This window comes from Phyllopteryx taeniolatus, unplaced genomic scaffold (genome assembly GCF_024500385.1).
Source record: "Phyllopteryx taeniolatus isolate TA_2022b unplaced genomic scaffold, UOR_Ptae_1.2 contig_24, whole genome shotgun sequence".
NCBI classification, from domain to species: Eukaryota; Metazoa; Chordata; class Actinopteri; order Syngnathiformes; family Syngnathidae; genus Phyllopteryx; species Phyllopteryx taeniolatus.
The window spans coordinates 2,256,414-2,279,201 of record NW_026903162.1 but is presented as its reverse complement, the minus strand read 5'-3'; the positions used below and the strand labels follow the sequence as shown (position 1 = coordinate 2,279,201).

The 22,788-nt window shown below is 42.4% G+C and overlaps 3 protein-coding genes across 7 annotated transcripts; 2 read left to right on the top strand and 1 right to left on the bottom strand.

Annotated features, from left to right (window-relative positions):
• Positions 1-4,690: 4,690 nt before the first annotated feature.
• LOC133473304 (zinc finger protein 501-like) lies at positions 4,691-7,688 on the top strand. The gene is made up of 2 exons (XM_061764925.1): positions 4,691-5,491; positions 5,946-7,688. The coding sequence occupies exons 1-2, from the start codon at positions 5,299-5,301 to the stop codon at positions 6,869-6,871; spliced, it is 1,119 nt and encodes a 372-aa protein (XP_061620909.1). The 5' UTR covers positions 4,691-5,298; the 3' UTR covers positions 6,872-7,688.
• A 147-nt stretch (positions 7,689-7,835) lies between these two features.
• Positions 7,836-22,650, top strand: LOC133473298 (zinc finger protein 22-like). Of its 4 annotated transcripts, XR_009787023.1 has the most exons (3): positions 7,836-8,884; positions 9,468-11,351; positions 11,438-12,344. XR_009787023.1 is itself a non-coding variant. In XM_061764917.1 (2 exons), exons 1-2 carry the CDS (start codon positions 8,692-8,694, stop codon positions 10,517-10,519), a joined length of 1,245 nt encoding a protein of 414 aa, XP_061620901.1. In that variant the 5' UTR covers positions 7,836-8,691; the 3' UTR covers positions 10,520-12,344. The 4 variants fall into 4 exon arrangements, 3 of the variants coding, with proteins under 3 accessions (XP_061620901.1, XP_061620903.1, XP_061620902.1); XM_061764917.1 differs by having other exon boundaries at positions 9,468-12,344; XM_061764919.1 differs by lacking the exons at positions 9,468-11,351; positions 11,438-12,344 and adding an exon at positions 21,584-22,650 and having other exon boundaries at positions 8,291-8,884.
• LOC133473283 (zinc finger and SCAN domain-containing protein 2-like) lies at positions 12,743-16,504 on the bottom strand. 2 transcript variants are annotated; one of them, XM_061764895.1, is made up of 3 exons: positions 16,312-16,504; positions 15,290-15,745; positions 12,743-14,182 (listed from the first exon to the last, which is right to left on the bottom strand). In XM_061764895.1, exons 1-3 carry the CDS (start codon positions 16,502-16,504, stop codon positions 13,062-13,064), a joined length of 1,770 nt encoding a protein of 589 aa, XP_061620879.1. In that variant the 3' UTR covers positions 12,743-13,061. The 2 variants fall into 2 exon arrangements, with proteins under 2 accessions (XP_061620879.1, XP_061620880.1); XM_061764896.1 differs by having other exon boundaries at positions 15,440-15,745.
• Positions 22,651-22,788: the final 138 nt, after the last annotated feature.

Genomic DNA, 22,788 nt, shown 5'->3' with positions numbered 1-22,788 from the left:
TAGCTTTTTAGCTCGATAGCTGCCAACAAAGAGAGAGAGAGACGCAAAGCGGTGATCGCTTGTGAGTGTAAAGTATTGTGATTATCGTGTGAAAATGTGTGCGGTAAAAAAAAAAATAATAAAATGCGGAGAGCGACTGAATGCGGCCATCGAAGAAATATTTGTAGTGTTGGAAAAAACGATAGCAGAGTACGATGAGGAACTTTGACAAAGAAAAGAGGGCAACGAGCGACAAGGTCAATTTACTGGGTTTGTTTGTTCACTTCGTCCTTTCACCTTCAGTAACGTTTGGTCGGATTCTGATCATTAACGTAATGTTATTCCTAAAAAGAGTTGTATTGATTGTGTGTTGAATCACTCGCGATAGGCTAATAATATTTGTTTAATATTTATAAAATGTATTTAGTAATAATTATGAAATACAATTATTAATTAGGAAGTAAATATCCTCCGTTGTCGAATAGATATTAAATGTGACATAATGGTACATTGAAGTAGTGTTTCCCAACCTGTATTGAAAAAGCACGTTTCACATTTAAAATAAATAATGATAATAATCTCCCTGAAGTTGGGTGGTGACACAACAAAAAAGTCACAAAAGTATATATCCAGAAATAATAATGCTCTTGTCTCAGTTTGCTCAGAGATGTTTTTTTTTTTTTACTCAGTGTGAAGTGTGGGCGGCGGTTTAACTTGAACACAAAACCAAAAGAAATTGAGAGCTCAAATAATTCTCAATTAAGTCAAATTGGACAATTTCACGCAGCATACCTGATGCTCTTTCACAGCACAGCAGTGGTTGAGAATCACTAAATTGGGTTGATTAATCAACAATTACTGACATACTTTAGAATGACATTAATTATTTTATTGAAATTATACAATATAGCATTATTAACACAGAATATTGACCGTGGATCTGATGGTTTACGCCCATGATGAACACTCTGAAGGTGATATGACATGTCACACTGACAACAAACAATTGAAGCGCTCTCAATGTGACAAAACCTTTGTCACCAAGTGTACGCTGAAAAAGAAACACACAATGATCCAGTCAGGAGAGAAAACATTCAGTTGCTCAGATTGCGGTCAAAATTCTATCAAAAGGGAGAGTTGATAAAACACAAGAGTGCACACACGGGAGAAAAACCTTTTCCGTGCTCGCGGTGTGTGATAAAATATTCTTGCATAAGGAAAATGTGGTAAGACGAGAAAACACACCGACGGGAAACCTTTTCCCTGGTCAGTGTGTGATACAACATCTCTCTTTTAAGGTAATTTGGAAAGCACACAGGCAACTGTAAATACCTTCAATGTGGAAAAATATTTCGCTACAGGTCAGCTTTGGACATAACACACGAGATATCACATGGGAGAGAAACCATTTTCCTCCTCACTGTGCTCTAAAACATTCAACACACGAGATATCACATGGGAGAGAAACCATTTTCCTGCTCAGTGTGCTCTAAAACATTCACAATTTGACAGCACACAAAAGAACACACACAGATGAGAAAGGGTTCGGGTGCGGTGTTTGTGATAAAACATGCGCTCGTAAGCACAATCTTCACAAATGCAAGTGTGATGGTAAGAAATACGGTACTTTAAATAAACTTTGAAGACTTTGTAACAAAATGAGCACGCTGACTAGTTGATGTGAAATGTTTCTTCAACCTTAGCAGAGCATGCTTCACAGCTAATCAAATTTTGGATCTTGAAAATTTTAAGCTGTTAAACATAGTAATAAACTAATAACAATAAAATAAACATTTAGACCAGGTTGCCCGGGCATATTGTACCTGGACCTTTTGTAGAGTCAAGTCTACCCAACTTAATTCACCTCTTAATACCACCACTATCATGCTGCAATCATAGAAATGATCAATAATATACAATAATGAAATATAACAGCACGCAACTGTGCCACATATACCAGACAACATGATGAAAAAATATATATACTGAAATAATATTTATCATTCCCACCAGAGATGCTGAGATCTGAGATGTGTTTTGCTATTGGGACTTGGCTTGCTCTGACCAACCAATCAGAGGATGAAATAATTTTAACTCTGATTGGTTAAAGAAACATTACCATCCTTCATATAGTTCAAGTTACATGGGCCAGTAGCACTAACGATTTGAAGGCCCATGGAAGATCGACACATAAAACCTGAAATCTGATTGGACAACACAATCTAACGTCCACATCGTTACATTGACGCAGTAAAAGCAAGAGAAACACTAACAAATGAATACAATAGACTGTTGGGAATGAATGAATCCAATTTAATGCACAAATATTCGAACGTATGTAGTAAATGTAGGACAGTGCTTCTGATCATGTTTCGTCCAGCGGAGGCCGTGCTTGCGCTCAGAGGAGTGTAAGACACTCCACACCTCACGGGGCCAGTATTGCACTTAGTTGAACTTGCATTACTTTGGTCTTTGGTCAAGTGGGATCTTATTTACGCTAATATAAATATAAAAGAATCACTTGGTTTTTGCTCCCCTTTTTCGTGAGAAAGAGCTAAAAATGTGTATGTACACAAAAATTCTATTGCTCTCAAATATTGTCCACAAATCTGTTGAACTCTGTGTTAGTGAGCACTTCTCCTTTGCCGAGATAATCCATCCAGCTCACCCGTGTGGCATATCAAAATGCTCATAAATCCGAGTGAGGAGTACGGACTGGTGAAGCCAGCAGATGGTGATGGAGACCACTGTGGAGGATCACAAGCAGACAACCTCTTAGTTCCTCTGTATGATAATGGCAACACAATGTCACACTTTCGTGACACAGATGACGAACACCCGAAACGTGTTGTGACGTGTCACACAAAAGACAATCAGGTGAAATGTTCTCATTGTGACAAATCGTTTGTCAACAAGGCTACTCTAAAAAGATATGATGATTCACACGGGAGAGAAAACAAATCTATTGCTCAGTTTGTGGTAGAAGTTTTTATCAAAAGGGGAATTTGCTAAAACACACAAGAACACATACTGGAGAAAACCCCTTTCCCTGCTCTGTTTGTGGCGTGAGATGAAGTCAAAAGGAATATTTGAAAATGCACACGAGAACACACACTGGGGAGAAACACACTGTTCCCCTGCTCCGCGTGTAGGAAAACATTCGCTCAAAAAGCGTTTTTGAAAGTACACATGAGAGCACACACCGGTGAAAAACCTTTTGAATGCGTAGTCTGTCACAAACGTTTTAGTGGTCGTTCATCATTTCTTAGACACAAAAGATCGCACGCTTGCGAGACAGTGTTTAGTTGCAATGTGTGTGGTAGACACTTTCCTCATGAGCACAATCTGAACAAACATGAGTGTGCTGGGAAGAAATTAAGCTGCGGGACTTTAAATAAAAAAACTGTAACAACACATTTCGTCTGTTTCATTCAGCAATGTGGATGTGAGGAGGAAAATGACCTTGTAATGTTTTATGATGCTACCACTACTGTTTGAGGACTTGTGAGCCTGAAGAGGAGAAAGCTGTGAAATATGTAAATCATCCCACGCCTGACCATTTTACACCAGTGTTTCCCAACTTCATTAAGCCAAATTTTACATTAAAAAAGAAACTCTTACAGCACACAATTGAAAAAAAGTCACATAAATATACTGAAATAATAAGGTTCTCAGCACTTTACTCAAAAATTGACTTACTGTGAAATCTGGGCCTGTTTAGTTAAACACAAAGCTATTATTCTGTTGTGTGAATGTCAACAGGTGAACACTCAGCTTGATGATACATTCTGACAGCTTGCAGAAGAGAATTTAATTGTTCTCTGTTATTCGAAGAAAAAAAAATATTGGTAGTAAATGAATAATGTTTGGACCAATTAGATAAAATAGGATAATTTCACATGGCACGGTGGTTGGGAGTCACTGTTCAACGCTACCCACGTATCACATTTATTGATTTATTTATTTGTAAGGATGTCCGCTACAATTTTACTCAACTCTGCAGCAAGGTTGGCATTGCAAATGAGAATATGTTCGCAGTATTTTTACCACCAAACAGGTGTTAATTTTGCCGTTCAGCTCCTTGTTATAGAACTGTAAAAAAGTACACGAATGGCTGGGCATTCACAAATTTAGAGAATCTCAAGTTAAGTTCCACTTTAAAGGTTATAGTGCATTTTAGGTTCATCCTGAAACACTAAGCTTTTTTCATGAATGATGTACTGAGGTCGCGGCAGCCGCCGTGAAAAGCGGTCGCCGACCGGCCGGTGGGGTGGGGGTTTTGGGCTGGCAGGCAGGCAGGCAGGCAGGCCGGTGCGGAGCCCTCCTCCTCCTCCTCCTCCTCCTCCTCCTCCTCCTCCTCCTCCTCCTCCTCCTCCTCCTCCTCCTCCTCCTCCTCCTCCTCCTCCTCCTCCTCCTCCTCCTCCTCCTCCTCCTCCTCCTCCTCCTCCTCCTCCTCCTCCTCCTCCTCCTCCTCCTCCTCCTCCTCCTCCTCCTCCTCCTCCTCCTCCTCCTCCTCCTCCTCCTCCTCCTCCTCCTCCTCCTCCTCCGAGGGGCGGCACGGTGGCCGACTGGTTAGAGCGTCAGCCTCACAGTTCTGAGGACCCGGGTTCAATCCCCGGCCCCGCCTGTGTGGAGTTTGCATGTTCTCCCCGTGCCTGCGTGGGTTTTCTCCGGGCACTCCGGTTTCCTCCCACATCCCAAAAACATGCATGAATTGGAGACTCTAAATTGCCCGTAGGCATGACTGTGAGTGCGAATGGTTGTTTGTTCCTATGTGCCCTGCGATTGGCTGGCAACCAGTTCAGGGTGTACCCCGCCTCCTGCCCGATGACAGCTGGGATAGGCTCCAGCACGCCCGCGACCCTAGTGAGGAGAAGCGGCTCAGAAAATGGATGGATGGATGATGTACTGAGTTCGGAGCCATGTGTGCATATGGATGCACGTCATACATTCAGGCATCACACATTCAAAAATGTAGGTCAAGCGTGTAATGACACTCCACACCTGATAGAGGCAGTAATGTAATGTTTTTTTTGCCGGAAGTAAAAAAAAAAAAAAAAAAAAAAAGTAAAGCCGAACTTAGCAAGGCGTTTGGTGGTTCGTTGCGACTTTTGTGCTTTATTATCAAAATATCTGCCGTAAATCAGGGCGAAATTGTTCCTGCCAGAATAAAGAAAGAATACGCTTCTCTTGTGGCTAGCTTAGCTTAGCTTCATTTTTGTGTGCTAGCTGTGAAGAGCGAGACGCGGAAGTTAGCAACGCATCGCTAAGAAGAGGCGATCAAGTGTGAGTGTAAATTGCTGTGATTATCGTGTGAAAATGTGTAAAGTGGAAATATTGAGAGCGTTGTTAAATCAGCGACTAAGTGCGGCCGTTGAAGAAGTGTTTGTAGTGTTTGCAAGAACGATAGCAGAGTACGAGGAGGAGCTTTGCCGAACTAAAGAGGAGAACGAAAGACAACGTCAACTACTGGACGCTGTTTTCAAGCCTCAGGTTGCGTTCCACCATACAGGTTAGTCACTTATTATTGTTGTTTATTATAATGTCAGTGCTGAGTAGCAGTCACATGTTATCCTGCACCAAAATTATATGGATGCATTATTCTCCCCGCTTTTGTCCTGAAACGTCAAAATTTCTCACCTTTGCTTTTACTTTGCATTATTCTTTGCATTATTCAAAAACACACTTCTTGCCCAAACAGATGTTATGATTTTCACAAGTTATCTATTACAACCCCTTCATGACCTTCCTTGACTTTCACCCAGCAATCAAATCGTGCCAATCCCTGACTTGTGTAGGCCATACTTATGCATGCTTAACCAATTACAGTAGCTTACAATGACCATATTTACCGTTAGAAAAATCGAGTCAAAAGAAAAAAAAGAAAAAAATCAGTCCTTTAGACTCCAAGTTGATCTTGACTGAGGGAAGCTTGACTTCAGAAGACAACTTCTTGTGTCCTGCAGACATCAGTGAAGAAGAGCTTCATCCTGAGCACCAGGGGTGGAGCTTCAGTATGGAACAACAGCAGCCAGAGCCCCCCAACATTAAAGAGGAAGAGCCTCTTTACATTAAAGAGGAAAAGGAACAGGCCGATATCGCCAACGTTCCAGTGACGGATGCCATTGCGAACATTGAAAATGATGAAGACAACGCACATTGGTCACAGCTTCATCCCAGTCAAAGTGATGAGAACAGAGGGGCGAAGCCTCCGAGTGGCTGCTCAAGTCAACACGCGACAACAAAACATGATAGAGACCACCGTGGAGGATCACAAGAAGACAGCCTCTTAGCTCCACTGTCAGATAGCAACAACACAGAATCACATTCTCCGGATACTGACGATGACGAACACTCTAAAGGTGTTAGGACGTGTCCCGCCGACAACATGCACTTTAAATGCTCTCAGTGTGACAAAAGTTTCATCAACACGGCTACTCTCAAAAGGCACATGATGATTCACAAAGGAGAGAAAACCTTCAATTGCTCATTTTGTGGTAAAAGATTCAATCAAAAGGTACATTTGATCAAACACACGAGAACGCACACAGGAGAAAAACCTTTTTCCTGCACAGTTTGTGGTATGAGATTAAGTCAAAAAGAATATTTGAAAGTGCACATGAGAACACACACTGGTGAGAAACCATTCCCCTGTTCAGTGTGTGGTAAAAAATTCTCTCAAAAGGCATTTTTGAAGGTACACACAAGAACGCACACTGGTGAAAAACCTTTTTCTTGCTTAGTCTGTAACAAAAGTTTTAGTGCTTATTCAACATGTACTCGGCACCAAAGAACACACACGGGTGACAAAGTGTTCAGCTGTAGTGTATGTGATAAGAAATTCACTCGGAAGGACAACCTGAACAAACACAAGTGTACTGCTAAGAAATGAAGCCGCAAAATAATCTTTAAAGTCATGAACTATAATAACGCTGTGTTCGAAATCACTCCCAATCCACTACATAAACGTATATAAAGTTGGCTGTTTTGTACTACTTTTGGAATGTGTAGTGATATATACGTTATTAGTGCCCTCAATGTATCTCACAATGCATTTTGAGATTACCAGATGTCGTTCGGCAGATTTTTTTGCTTTGACTTGAGAGTAAACACGTGTGAAACGAGGGCTCTATGGTGGCAGTGAAGTCAACTCACTTCACAACGAGCACCACTTTGGCAGGTAGTGAAGAATTCTTCAAAAACGGGGCTTCAAGCTGTTTCATGCAGCACCCTCTTGAAGTTTACTGTCAAACTAAACATAAACGCAATTACACATTGTGTATTTAACCAAACCACATATCTTACGAATGTCTGCTAGCACATTGCTAACACACGATGCAAAACACAACAAACAGGCTAATGAAAATGGCTCTGATGTTGTTGTAGTTATAACCATTTAAGCAATGGCTATTTGAACACAAACAGCGGAGCAACACATGTAGACAGACAATATAATACTCACAGGCATATATTATTTGTCCACTATGAAACCGTCTCCATGTAAATCCTTGAGTTATATCTGCATTATACTGCCCCAAGGTGGCCAAGGCTCGCCACCAGACTACCCAAGACTAACAACGAGCACACTTTGACTAGTTGACGTGACAACAGAGACAATAGTGTTGATGTTGAATAATTCGTGTGTTGGAGCTGAATGTCGTTCTATACAAAGTGTGTGTTTCATTAAACAATGTTTTAAGATGATTTCATTACAGTGTAAGGACTTTTATGTGGCCCGAAAGAAGACAAAACTTTGAAATAAATCATCCCACATCACGTGCCTAAGTTACCGTTCTACACCAATCACACAGAAGTTCACCCCCCCAAAAAAAACAAATAAAATTGTGTAAGTCTCACAATCACGAGGAGAACATGTTCGCTCCACACAGAAAGGTGCTGAGATTTGAATCATCAACCTCAGAACCTTGACGCAAGCGTGCTAACCACTAGGACACAGTGCTGCCTGTCACCTAATTTCTATGTATAATAAAAATATTTTTGGATGGTGTCTAATAAAATATTGTAATTTCTTGAGGTGGTGAATTTCAGACTTGTAATAACTAAGCTATAATTTTGCAGGTATAAATATTGATTGTAATATGATATAAAATATTGCAATCTGAGTCGTGGATCGATGTAATATGAGTTTTCTACAACTATTGAGGGTGCAGAGACATATTTTTATTCAATTATTTGCAGAATGCTGGGACTAAGAAAATGGCGCCATAATATCACTTGATTTTGCACACATTATTTTATATTTGCTCTAGTTCTACAAAGACTGCATTCCTGTAGCATAATTATGCTATATTTATTAATTACCAAATCCCAACATGCAACACATTCCGTCCGTTTTTTGTCATAGTTTAGATGACTAGATGTAATTTTATAAAATTCTGACCGTTCATACAGAACAAGTTGATGGTGGAGCGTGTAATGACACTCCACGCCTGCTGATGGCAGTACTGTAGTGCAATTGATTACGACCGTTGTCTCTTTCCCGGAAGTTGTGTAAAAAAACGCAAGGCAAAACGTTAGCAGTACGACGCGAGGTTGTTCATCGCGATGTTTTTGTGTTTAACGCAGCTAGCAGAGTAGTCCAATTATTTGCGTCCGACTAAAGTCGTCCCGGTGCATTTTTCAGTTTCTTCTCAGCTATTCTAGCTCGCCAGCGGCAAGCTAAGCTACACGTAAGTTAGCTATCGTGTGAAAATGTGTAAAGCGGAAAAGCTCAAAGCGTTGCTGAATGCACGGCTGAGTGCTGCCGTCGAAGAAATATTTACAGCGTTTCAAAGAACGATAGCAGAGTACGAGGAGGAACTTTATCGAACTAAAGAGGAGAATGAGAGACAACGTCAACAACTCGCCGCTGTTTCCATGCCTCAAGTTGACTTACGCAAAACAGGTTTGTTCTCGTCTTGATTCAAAATTAACACTGCAGCATGCCCAAAAATTGCTTCATACCATAAAAGTCAATTTTCATATTGTAGGCAGCATGGCGTGCTAGTGGTTAGAACGTCTGCCAAACAGTTCTCAGGTTGGGGGTTCGAATCTCGGCTACCGCATTCATTTGGGGATTTTGCGTGTTCTTGTGTGGATTTTCAGATCCACATGGGGACTGACCAACAATATCGATTTGTACAAAAAATTGGACTCGCTTTTCGGACGATTGTTCATTTTTGGCTTTCATTTGGAGCACATTTTTAGAATGAACGGACAGCATCTACACACTTGATAGCTAAATCTTTGCTTTGAAGAAATTATCTTGTGTGCCTTCAGTGTGGCAGCGGATTGTCTCCTTCACCTCGCTCCTTTTTATCTGCGGTTTTAGAAGAGCATAAAAATGGAAGATTAAGTGTCTAAAACATTGGAGATGTGAAGCGAGAGAGAATGCAGAGAGTTACTGTATAGTGAAGGTATACAGGAGAAAGTTACACATTGCTGAGCATGATTGTGATCCACCCAACCCATGTCTGTTCTCCGTGCAGACGAAAATGAAGAACATCTTCCCCCAGAGCAGCAGAACGACCAGTCCAGGGTGTATCCCGCCTTTAGCCCAAAGTCAGCTGGGACAGGCTGTAACTCACCCACCACCTTTTTGAGGATAAGTGGTATGGAAAATAGGTGGATGGGTGAGCAGCAGAAGTGGAACTTCGGGTTGGGGCAAGAGGAGCCAGAGACACCCCACGTCAAAGAGGAAGAGAACGCTACCGTTATCACCAACTGTCTGCTGACCAGTGTCGCTTTGAAGACAAACGATAATGACGACAACGGTCTGAGGTCCCAGCTTCATCCCAGGCAAAGTGAGGAGAACAGATGGGCCGAGTCCCTGAGCAGCAGCTCAACTCAACACATGAAAACGGAAGACGATGGAGACCGATGTGGAGGATCACGAGCGGACGGCCTCTTAGCTCCGGTCTCGCTTGACACTGTTGATGAACACTCTAAAGGTGATGTGACGTGCCACACCGACAACACACACTGGAAATGTTCTCAGTGTGGGGAAACCTTTGGTGCCAAGAAAAATCTAAGAAGACACATGATGCTCCACACGGGAGACCAGCCTATCAGTTTTTCTCATTCCAAAATAGTCTCTTCAAAGGGACATTTAACAACAATTGCAAAAGCACACACTGGAGATAAACCACATTCCTCTTTTAGTGATCATTCACCTTCGATTAATGGTAAGAAAACACAAACTGGTGGGAAACTGTTTAAGTGCTCAGTATGCAGTCAAACATTTTCACAAAAGCAAAATATGATGACCCACATGAGAATACACACTGGAGAGAGACCTTTTGCCTGCTCAGTGTGCGGTCTGCGATTCACTCAAAAGATTACTTTAATACATCACAACAGAACACATACCGGTGAGAGACCGTTCTCCTGCTCGGTGTGTAAGAAAGGTTTTGCACATCCTGCCTCACTTATGAGGCACATGAGAACACACACTGGAGCGAAACCATTTGTGTGCCCAAATTGTGGTCAAGGATTTTCTGTTCAATGCACGTTGAAAAAACACATGAGGACACACTGGTGATAAATTGTTCAGTGACAGTTTGTGCGACAAAAATATCTCATATGTAGTTTGCGTATTCTTCTTGTGTGACCGGTATGTGATGTGATGAAAGTCAATTGGATTAGGCCACAGCTCACCTGCGACCCTAATGAGGATAGCACAACAGAAAATGGATGGATGGACTTTGAGAGACTGACTTTGTGGCCACTCAGTTCGTAAACCGAGTCTCGGAAAATATAAAAATGCTGAACCAAGGTTTGACTGTAGTTCGATGCGTGGCGGCGTTGACACAAAGGAAAGAAGCCACTGAGTCTCGTGTGTTAAACGTTGCACTCTAACTACACACTAGTGTTGTTTCGCCTCTGGTACGACCTCGGACGCTGGAATCTTTGCCGTAGACTTTAACCCTCAACCCCACATGATTAGCATCATCATAGGACAGCAAGACAGGAAAAAAGACGGCCAAGATGACTAGTGGGAAAGTTGCTTGTGTGTCACAACCCTGTAAATATGCTTCATGCTTTATTTTTTGAAAGGGGTCTAATTATCCATCCATCCATCCATTTTCTGAGCCGCTTCTCCTCACTAGGGTCGCGGGCGGGTCTAATTATGTGAAAGGGAATTTTATTGAATGGATTGTATGCAAATACTGTAGTTTTATTTGACGTGCCTGTCCACTCGTCAAGTGTGAAAAAACAACCATATAAATCTTGCTTTAGCTGTTTCTGAAAATGTGTCTATGAGAGAGCCCTTTTGCATTTCTACGCCTGTGACTTGGCAGCCGGGCTAGGTGAAGATCCAGAAACCACGTTGGACTACACTGTTTAAGAATCTATCATGTCAAATCCAAAAGGTAAGCAGACCTGCGTTGTTTTGTTGGATGCAAAGATTTGCTCATACTTGATCGCTGTATAAAGTGATGAAATACTGTCTTCACAGGTGAAAATACAGTGCCATGTTCTCTGTGGGGCCTCGTATGTTTTTTTTTTTTTTTTATATTTAGGATTCTGGGCCCCAAGTCATCATAGTGAAATCCGTACTCGGCTTTGGCCCAGCAGTGTATGGGGTGGGGTGAACTGGCGATCACTTGCATGAGACCGCCCCCATAAAATAGGCTAATTTGAGTAAGACAAAACATAAGCGGTCTATAAATTGTGCTATAATTCATTCTTTGTTGAAAATACAAGAGCAGCAGGAGTTCGAATAATTTAAAACTATGCAAGAAGAAAAAGAAACAAAAGATAAAGATGCTGTAACTTGGTCGACTGTAATTAATAAAGCCCAGTATTACTACAGCAATATGCAGGTTGTGCAAAAAGGGAAGTATATTTGCAGTTGTCATGGCAAATAAAGCTTTTGTGAAGCATTCTTGTCAAGCAATTCTTTAGAAAATGAATTAATTGCTTAACCATCTACTAATAGTATACCCTCCATAGCATTGCATTTAAAACATATTTACTGACTAAAATCAATCTCAATCTAAGATTGAATATTACGTTCTATTTAAAAGTGCAAACATTGGTGAAAGTGTACATTTGTGTTTTTGATGAGAATGTTCTGGGGGAAAATGTCATAGTTTGGGTTTAATTCTATTACTATGGAATAGGAACAAGATTTTAGAGGTGCATTCTTTTTCAAAAGTTTTTGGATTGAACCATATTGAGTTTTTTTTGTTTTTTGCTCACAATTTCTCCACATTTGGAAAATAATCACAAGGAACAGATGATACTAGCGTGCATAAATGCTTTGCTGGTTGGAACAGATGAAGGTAAATGTTTATAGATAAAAGTATGAGTAACAAATGACACGGTTTATAATGGGTCTCAAAATAAAAACCTTAAAATTACATGACTGATGCTTCCCTGTCTGAGCATTTCACGCTATACTATAGTTACAGGTATTTGTGGTTTTGCGTGTGTGTGTGTATGTATATATATATATATATATATATATATATATATATAAATATAGATCCCCTCTGACATATCTGTGCGATACAATGTATTTCTACAATATAACGAATTTAGTAAATCTCATCCCAAGACGTCGTTGGAACAAGACACGTCATAAAAAGAGACACACATCCACTTGACGCAAGACAGACCTGTAGTATCAAACAGTGTCGTCCAACCGTGGCTTCTGGCTCTTTGTGCTTCTTTAGGTGCCCAGTCGTAAGCAGAGAAACTTGGTGAGGGGCAGTTATTGTCACTCACACAGTTTCAGAAATATGTAAATAACAAAGGATTCACTTTGATTTTTTTTTATTTCACACTTGATGGGTGGACAGGCACTTCAGAGACATAACTACAGTATTTGTATACAAACCATTAAAAAAAGGTAAATTATGTAAATCCCATGCAAGGACAGGGAGAACCCCACACAAAAAGACTGGAGCTGAGATTCAAACCCAGAACCTCAGAACTGTGAGGCAGACGTACTACCGACTCGGCTCGCTCAAAGTATTCAGATTATTTAAAATCCTAAAGTTTCATTTCTTACCAGGACACTTCCATTTTATTTCCTTAACCGCTAATCACAATTGTGGTGACAAACATTCCAACTGTCACTGAGTGGAAACTGAACCGGCACTGGCTGCACCAAAATCAGGCCAGTGAATCCCAACACTATCAGCAACACCAGCACACTTGTGTCTGTTAAGATAATCTTTCCGAGTAAATCTTTGACCACAATTCGGACAGACAAATGGTTTGACTCGAGTGTGCAATTTCATGTGCCTCCAAAGTGTCCCAGGACAAGCAAAACTACTTTTGCACACCGAGCAGGAAAATGGTCTCTCACCAGTGTGTGTTCTGAGGTGATGTGTTAAACTAATCTTTTGAGTGAATCTAGCATCACACACTGAGCAGGCAAAAGGCTTCTCTCCAGTGTGTATTCTCATGTGTGTCTTCAAATTTGGCTTTTGTGAAAATGTTTGACTGCACACTGAGCACTTAAATGGTTTCTCACCACCATTGTTTTTTTTCTTGCCATTAATCGATGCTGAATGATCACGAATAGAGGAATGTGGTTTCTTTCCAGTGTGTGCTTTTGCATGCGTTATCAAATGTCCCTTTGTAGAGACTATTTTGGAATGAGAGAAACGGACAGGCTGGTCTCCCGTGTGGAGCATCATGTGTCTTCTTAGATTTTTCTTGGCACCAAAAGTTTCCGCACACTGAGAACATTTCCAGTGTGTGTTGTCGGTGTGGCACGTCACATCACCTTTAGAGTGTTCATCAACAGTGTCAAGCGAGACTGGAGCTAAGAGGCCGTCCGCTCGTGAGCCTCCGCATCGGTCTCCCTCGTCTTCTGTTTTCATGCATTGCGTTGAGCTGCTGCTCGGGGGCTTGGCCCATCTGTTCTCCTCACTTTGCCTGGGATGAAGCTTGAACCTCAGACCGTTGTCGTCATTATCGTTTGTCTTCAAAGCGACACTGGTCAGCGAACAGTTGGTGATAACGGTAGCGTTCTCTTCCTCTTTGACGTGGGATGTCTCTGGCTCCTCTTGCCCTAACCCGAAGTTCCACTTCTGCTGCTCACCCATACACCCATTTTCTATATCACTTATCCTCATAAGGGTGGCAGGTGAGTCACAGCCTGTCCCAGCAGACTTTGGGCTAAAGGCGGGATACACCCTGGACTGGTCGTCCTGCTGCTCTGGGGCAAGATGTTCTTCATTTTCGTCTGCAAGGAGAACACACATGGGTTGGGTGGATCACAATCATGCTCAGCATTGTACACCCTTCCCCTGTTTACATTCACTACACTAACTCCCAGCATACCCTTCCCTACTGACTATCCAGTGACCCCCCCCACAGGGGATCGGGACCGAGCCCTGCTGCAAATTGTGAAAAAACTTTCAGTCATTGGGAGTCCCCCTAAAAATGTTTTTACTTGGCTATAGTACTACTTTTAACCATAAATATACTGAAACCTATGATCCCAAAGCACTTTAATATTTAAAACTCATCTTACAACATTAGCCTCCCCAACATACAAGGATCGGTGGTGTCTGTTCGGAACCACTCTCTAGCCACTATATAATGCCCTATACAATGAATTTGCCTACTCGACAATATTTTTTGGGGGGGTTTCATTTAAACATGACACTCCAAATAGTGCTTTGCTGCCATCTTGATGCTTTTATGGGCAATTGCAAACCTTTTTAGAGGGGTTTCAATTAGTCGCGCTCGGTCCCTATCTGCTGTAAATCGTGGGCGTTCACTTCAACGTGAGTTAGCCATTTTTGAATGCTGTTCGAATGTGTAGTGGTTTCAGGTTATATCCTATATAGTGCCCTTAATGGATCCCACAATGCATCTTGAAACATTGTGAACAACCAATGGTCACAAGAAAAGCTATACTTTACATCCAAGATGAATTGCATTATTTAATTGATTGATAAATTAGTTCATTTTGGCACAAGACAAACTCATGAGTTAATGCAAAAATAACGTCAAGACTGCCGTGCCACTCTTTGGCCGAGATTCGAACACCGAACTTGAGAACTGAGTGGCTGGCGGGATAACCACTTGTACAACGTGATGCCTACTCACGAACCTTTAGGGTGAAAATAATTTTTTGTCATAATGTAGTGTTAATTATAAAATAGTAAGTGGAAGAGGAAATGTGATTTCCCTCCAGTGTACGCTGTTGTGTCTGTGATCAAACGTTCTTTTGTAGAGACTATTTTATAATCAGAGAAGCTGAAAGGTTTGTTTCCTGTGTGGAGCACGTTGTTTCTTCTCCACATTTTCTTGGCAACAAACGTTTGCCCACACGTCATATCACCTTTAGAGTACGGCGTTCTATTGTCACTATCTGATCGTGAAGCTAAGAGGCTCTCGGCTTGTAATCCTCCACAGTGTTCTCCATAACCTTCTGTTGTCATGTGTTGCCTTGAGTTGCTGCTAGGAGGTTCCGCCCATCTTTTTTCCTCACTTTGACCGGGATGAAGCTGCAACCTTGGACCACTGTCTTCAGTCTTCACAGGGACACCAGTCAGTGGACATTTGGTGATATCGGCAGTCAAGTCTATCTCTTTAACTTGGTAGGGTTCCAACTCCTCCTGCTCCAACCTGAAGTTCCACTTCAGCTGCTCATCCATCCATCCCTTTTCTCTACTGCTTATCTTCGTTAAGATCGCGGTGGAACTGCATTCTCTCCCAGCTGAATTTGGGCAAAAACCAAGGTACAGCCTGGACTGGTCATCCTGCTGCCCCGGGGGAAGAAATTTGTCACTGTTGTCTGCAGGACACAAGAAGAAATAGAGAAAAAAAAAACTTCACATAGCTTAATGTCACAAAAATGCAATCAACCACTGCCAGTAATTCTGTGGACATCTCTACTTATTGGGTATGTCAACCTATGAAAATATCAGAACGATCGCGACCACATTTTGCATTTTATGGACGTTGAAGCGTTTTTCAAATAACCTCTATAAAATCAAATATATGGGACCGATTGTTCTGATATTTTCAGAGGTGGAAGTGGGCAGAGGTACAGAAATTTTGGTGATGATTGCTTGTAGTTTTGTAATGTGGTGTTTTTTTTCCTCACATATGTTGGGCAATTCAGAAAGAATGGCTCAAATGACCTGTCCCATCTAGATCCACCTCACTCTCAAGTTTAAGCAATCAAAAAAAACTAAATTCTAAGTTTTTTTTTTTTTTTTTAAAGTACGTGAAATTAATGACTGCAGATGTTGACCACTCCATTTGGAAAAACTGAATTTCAGTGTGAAAAGCATTTTTGTTTAGGAATACTGTAGTGCTAATTATAAAAATTGAAATGCAATAAAGACGTGACCAAACCTGTTACGTGCAAGTCAACTTGAGGCAAGGAAACAGCGGCGAGTTGTCGACGCTGTCTCTCATTCTCCTCTTTAGTTCGACCAAGTTCCTCCTCGTACTCTGCGATCGTCCTCTGAAAAACTCCAACGACTTCTTCGACGGCCGCACCGAGTCGCGCATTCAGCAACGCTCTCAGCATTTCCACTTTACACATTTTCTCACACACTTGTACTTATCTATATCTCTGCTTAGCGATGTGTTACCTAATTTTGCCAAGCTAAGATATCCGAAGAAGCATAAATATGAAGTTCAACGATCACAATGAACAACCTCGCGTTCATGTGTTTGTTTCGTCGTCTTTTTTTTATTATTTAGTTCCGGTAGAGGAGAAAAAGCTTGTGGATTTTGGTGCAGTACTATCACCATCAGGCGTGGAGTGTCATTACAACGAATCACAGTGTACGACAATGTTCAAATGGCATGTTTTTGCGATTAAAAAAAACAACACTGTAATCACACATTTTTCTGAATTTGTATTTTATTCATTTTTCTCGTGTTCAAGTGGGTCACTGCTTGGACGGCAAATCTGATTAACAGTTTAAAAAAAAAAAGATTTGTGGACATGCATTGCAAATAAATATGTCAAGATTGTAATAACACTTCCACATCTGACGGAGGCAGTAGAACGTATTAACCGTTTTTGGTCTACCGGAAGTAAAAAATAAATAAAATCCAAAATTAAAAAAGGGCAATCTCTAACTAGACTTAAAAGAATCAGTTGGTCACGTGTCTTGGATAGAATTCAATTTGTCTTTGATAGTCATATTCCAAATGCGATTAGCTCGGACAACTACATCAAACAACATGTCGACACTTTGATGTCTTTGAAGATCAAAGGAACGGGATGAGCCTGCGTCGGCGATGACGTCACTGCCCCGAAAACAAGCCTCGTCCAACGTTTTTCTAATAAACTTGTTGGATTACTCGACGCGCGAAGAACCCTTGAAGCAGCACGTCCAGGCAGGCAGTCGGCGTTTCCGCCAGTAAAGTTGACTGACCGGCCGGCTGGTACAATTCGTGCGGTCTCGGTGCACTTTGAAGCTTCTCCGGTTGGTTTAAGCTTAGCTTTAGCTCGCTAGCTGCGAACAAAGACGCGGAAGTGAGCAAGTGAGTTGAAAGTGGGTGGAAAATGTGCAAAGTAGAAATGCTGAAGGCGCTGCTCAATCAGCGACTAAGTGCGGCCGTCGAAGAAATATTCGGAGTTTTTGCCAGAACCATCGCAGAGTACGAAGAGGAACTTTGCCGAACAAAAGAGGAGAACGAGAGACAACGTCATCTGCTGGACGCCGTTTTCAGGCCTCAAGCTGACATACTAGGAGCAGGTTTGTTAATTTTTTTTCCCCCTCTCACTTGTTTAAAATCCAGCTTGGACCAACATTTACAACCTGAATTATAATATTTCGTTTCATCAATTTATGTTCATATATTACCCACAGTTTGTTCTCATTTCGTACTGTTTCTCTTGTCTGCACCGCTATCATTACGTGTACGCGGATGTTCGATTTATTTGGGCCAATCTTTTTTTTCTTTTCTTTTTTTTTTGTCCTGTTCGGTCAAGCAGAATGGAAAATCTGTATCCCTTTCATGCCGGAACAGTTTTATTGTGTCAAAGTGGAGTTTTTAAGCTTCCCCTGTGGTATTGTAATTGAGGTTTATTGAGAATCAGACTTGATCAGTCGAACAGAAAAAGGTTTCTAGAAGGGAGAGAGAAACAAAGACAAAAGACAAAGCAATAATTGTAAACAGGATGAGAGAAGTAAATCATTACATTATCTCCAACAATGAAACATAAAATACGAGTATTGTATGGGGCTGTAGTGCTACACCCTGTGAGTGAAGGACAGGACAAGATAGAACAGGACAAGGACAGGAGAAGAAGCATGCAGGACAAGGGTCGTGACCGGCGGTACAACTAAAGTGTGGTGTGATTAATTATGTGAATTATAAAAGTCTACAGGACAATAGTATAAGTGAGGGGATACACAAGCGATTTGCATATTCATGAGTTGTTTGCGGGACCCCACACCCAGTGAAAGAGTCCTAGGGTTGTGTGCCTGTGGGTACATGCAAGTGAATTGACACCGTTTTACATGCACAAAGACTGACAGAAGTGTCCTGTAATTGCTGTGGCCGCACCGCGGAGGCCGAGGACCCCACCCGATCAATCGATGGGTGGGATCAGCCCCAGTGGTCTACCCGAGAGCAGCCCGGTGGACGGGATACGTCCCACACCAAGGGACCCAGGGCGGTCCGCCAGCCCCACCGAGGTGCCCCGACAACTCCCACCCGGTGGGGGCCGCAGGGTCCCAATGACACCCCTCTAGTCAACACACACCACCCTCCACCCCCAGGAGAGCAAGACGCCCCCCCCCAACCCGCAGGGCCCGCACTGCAGCCAGTCCCTGCCCAGCCCGAGGGCAGGAGAGTGTCCCTTGTTTGTTGGAAAGGAGGGTGGATAGGGGCACCCGACAAGGGAACGATAAGGGGGGAGGGGGGGAACCAAAGAGCAGCCGCGGGCCATGAGAGGTCAGCTCCAACACCAAGCAGTCATCCGGCCAGGGGGACTCGGCCTCAGGAACACCGCCATGCAAGTAAGTGAGACACCCCCCCCCCGTTAATATGACTGCCAGGTCCCCTACTGGCAGTCATTGGCCCTATCCCGTGTATCAGTGTCCCCCCCAAGTGGGGTGGTGCATTAAAATCTGGAGAGGTCAGTGAGCCGAGGGAGTGGGGGCAGGGCGCACGGACCAGGCAAGGAAAAGAACCCCACAGCAGGTCCCACAGCCCGCAGGGGACCGCCCGGCTCCCCCACGGGAAGAGGAAGAGACGACCGCAGAGGGACGCAAGGAACTGAGAGAAGAGGAGGAAGCAGGCCCGAGGAGCGACAAGGGCGCCCCCACCAGCAGCCAGAGCGGGGAACCAGCACCCACGGAACATGGGCGAGTCACCATCACACCGCCAATACTCCCCAGGAGGTCGCCCCAGTGGTACCCCCCCACCCCAGGAATCAGGAAGAACTGAAAAATGTCCCGCCCCCACAGATTCTGGAACAGCAAACACAGGGACAAGAGGAGAAGATCCCCACAGCATGCATGTGTCCTCTCACCATGCAAACTGATCTAAAATGTGTGAAAATAAGAGGAAAAAGAAAAAGAAATGAATAGAATAATAATAAAACAACAACAACCTCGACAACAAAGAATATAGAATTCCATTGTTTACTTTCACACTTATGAAAATAGTCTTGCAAATATCAACTGGCACCCTACTTAGGCAAAGGAATCAAGACTCTAGATTTAGCATGTTGAGGAAAGGTGACCAGCTAACTACATATATGTGTCATTGATTTTTTTTCATTCTGTTGATATTTTTTCTAACGCAATATATTCTATGATGAGATTTAGCCACTGATTGATGTTAATTGCTTGTTTTTTTTTCTTCAGTTTAATAGAATTGTTTTCTTAGCGGTAGCTAACGCGACAAGTAAAGATTGTGAATATGTATTAGGGAGGTCAATTATGCTTAAATCGCCAATTATGCACAATCTTGGGGAAAGTGGAATCCTGCAGTTTAAAATATACGAAAGTTTTTGTATAACCGAAGACCAAAAGCATTGAATTGGTGTACATTCCCATATAGCATGAAAATAGGTGTCTGGGGTATTTTTGGTGCATTGCACGTATATATTAAATGGCGAGAAGCCCATTCTATGCATTCTATGGTTAGCTAAATAATAGTGTTTAAAGTTGGGAGCATTTAGGCCTCCCTCCTATTTACTTTTCTAAAGAGTGGCTAGACTGATTCTATTTTTCTTATTTGTTGAATAAAAATGTATTACAGCAGAATCTAAGTTTTGAAACCAGTTAAATGTGGTCTTAAATGGAATCATTGAAAATAAGTAATTTATTTGAGGTAAGGTTTTCATTTTTATCGTAGCTATTCTTCCCAGTAATGATATAGGCAAATTATTCCAGCGTCTTAAATCAGATGATTTTTTTCCAGAAGTGGTGTGTAATTTAGATTGGTTAGCTCTGTGAGTTTTGACGAAATATTGATACCTAAGTACTTAATGTTTCCTATTGGAATAGGGTACTCTGGGATTTGATCTGCAGGAGTCCATGAGTTTGCTGCCATTGGCAGTATTGTTGATTTTGTCCAGTTAATAACGTAGTTTGATATTTGGGAAAATGTTTTAATGAGATTGAAGGGTGCCTGAAGAGAAAAGTTGGGTTCCTTTCTCCTTGGGTTCCTTCATGGAGAGGCCAATCAGATTCAAGATGATTCTTTTCGTTTCCATGTCAATCTAATCTGGAGAGGCTCTTCAAAATCAGTAATGCTGACCCATGTAACTTCAACTATATTATTTAACTCGTTCACTGCCACTAACAGCTGTGCCAAATATGACAATTTCCACGTTAACTGCGAGGGCTGGCAGTGAATGACCAATTAACCAATCAGATTACAAATTCATCCTCGTTGACATCAGCGTTTTCTGTCGTCTGATTGGTTGGTCAGTGCCAAATTTGTCGCAACCAGCTTTGACTAACAAAAGTGTAGTGTTCTACACACATGAATACAAATTATCCAGTGAAAACGGGAGCAGTCGTTACACGCCCGTTCTTTTTGGTCTTGTGTCGGCTGAGAGGAGGATGAAGGACAAAATCTCGGCCATATTGGCCTCTCACACCTCTACAACAAGCTGTGGCAGATGGGCAGCTTGTTGAGCCAGCGCATCATTGCCACCCAGGAGCAGAAGCTGTGTTCCCACCGCCATCGGACTGTACAACAGCAGTCAGAGTGATGGATTGATAGACAAGGCTCGAGCAGTGTTGTGTCATTCCCAAATGACTAATTTAAACGTACAAATCTTCTGAGTGTGGAAGCACTTCATGAACCGATTCATTCCTTTCTCAGCTCAATTGAGCTCAGTCGTGAGCGTGCGGCGCTCGAAATGCTTCCACCGCAAACGGCACCACCGGCCAGTTGGTGACGACGGTGGCTGAGTACGGAGGGGCTTGCATGAAAATATATCTTTACCTCAAACACGCTCGTGGTGCAAAAGAATAAACTCAATTGTGGACCGCTGCCCTCGAGAACTGCGCCAAATCAGTGCGGTCCCAATACTGTAAGTCTCATCCCGTGAAGTCGGTGAGTTGGGGAAAAAATGAGCAAAGGATTATCTTAACTGTGCAAAGCTTGACTTAAATAAAGCACGTGTGTTTGTGTCCTGTAGACGTCAGTGAAGAAGATCTTCCCCTTGAGCAGCGGGAGTGGAGCTCCAAGGTGGAGCAACAGGATCCAGAGCCCCTGCACATTAAAGAGGAGGAGGAGGAGGCCGATATAACCGAGTTGCCATTGACTGCTGTTGCTTTCAAGAGGGAAGACGATGAAGGTCAGCAGTCACAGCGGCTTCACCATCAAAGTGAGCAGAACAGATGGCTGCAGCCTCCAAGCGGCAGCTCAACTCAACGCATGGCAACAGAAGCCGATGGAGACCACTGTGGACAATCACAAACAGACAGCCTCTTAACTCCGCTGTCAGATAGTGACAGTAGAACGTCACACACTGACAACACACACTGGAAGTGCTCTCAATGTGACAAAGCGTTTGGTAGCAAGTATACTTTGACCAGGCACATGAAAAGTCACGCTGTTGGCAAAGAACACTGGAAATGCTCTCAATGTGGGCGAACTCTTGGCGACAGGAGGAATCTGAGAAGACATATGATGGTTCACACAGGGGAGAAACCATTCATGTGCTCAATCTGCGGTAAAAGATTCTCTCAGAAGGCCAATTTGATAACACACACAAGAACGCACACCGGCGAGAAACCATTTTCATGCTCGCTCTGCAACAAACGTTTCGGTGATCGTTCGGCATTGATTCAACACAAGAAAACGCACACTGGGGGCAAATGTTTTGCCTACTCGGTGTACAACCAAAGTTTTAATGTTCATTCAAATTTGGGCCAACACATGAGAACATACACTGGGCAGAAACCATCTGCTTAGTTTGTGGTCAAAGATTCTCTCACAGGTGCACTTTTATAAGATGACAATTATCAGGTGACACATCACATGAAACAGGGTACCTGATTACAGTTTTACAATCTTTATTTGTTTACTAAAACTAAGATTGCTGCTCACCCAGTACATGATGTATGCATATGGATAAGAGTGTCTAAGTTGTGCCACAAATGCTCATCATTGTCTTTTATGTGCTGTGTTCTTAAGCAACTTTACACATAAATGTCAAACCATATCGAGGTTTTGTGTACATAAATAAAGTTTTTAAAATGATGTCCTCTCAGTATCGGTTCAGCTACTGGCACTTGCAAGTGCCTCTACCAATGTGTTTTTCAAGTTACCAGCTGTTGCTTGGTCCAATTTTTTGTTTTCTCTTTTAAAAATGTAACATTTGAGTAATGAGCGAGCTTC

Bases quoted from the DNA above. Each gene is read 5' to 3' on its own strand.
- LOC133473283 (XM_061764895.1), bottom strand. From the start codon at position 16,504: ATGTGTAAAGTGGAAATGCTGAGAGCGTTGCTGAATGCGCGACTCGGT. The intron at 15,746-16,311 runs GTTTGGTCACGT...TGTGTCCTGCAG, and splicing joins AGTTGACTTGCACGTAACAG to ACAACAGTGACAAATTTCTT. The intron at 14,183-15,289 runs GTGATATGACGT...TTCTCCTTGCAG, and splicing joins TAGAACGCCGTACTCTAAAG to ACGAAAATGAAGAACATCTT.
- LOC133473298 (XM_061764917.1), top strand. From the start codon at position 8,692: ATGTGTAAAGCGGAAAAGCTCAAAGCGTTGCTGAATGCACGGCTGAGT. The intron at 8,885-9,467 runs GTTTGTTCTCGT...TTCTCCGTGCAG, and splicing joins AGTTGACTTACGCAAAACAG to ACGAAAATGAAGAACATCTT.
- LOC133473304 (XM_061764925.1), top strand. From the start codon at position 5,299: ATGTGTAAAGTGGAAATATTGAGAGCGTTGTTAAATCAGCGACTAAGT. The intron at 5,492-5,945 runs GTTAGTCACTTA...TGTGTCCTGCAG, and splicing joins GGTTGCGTTCCACCATACAG to ACATCAGTGAAGAAGAGCTT.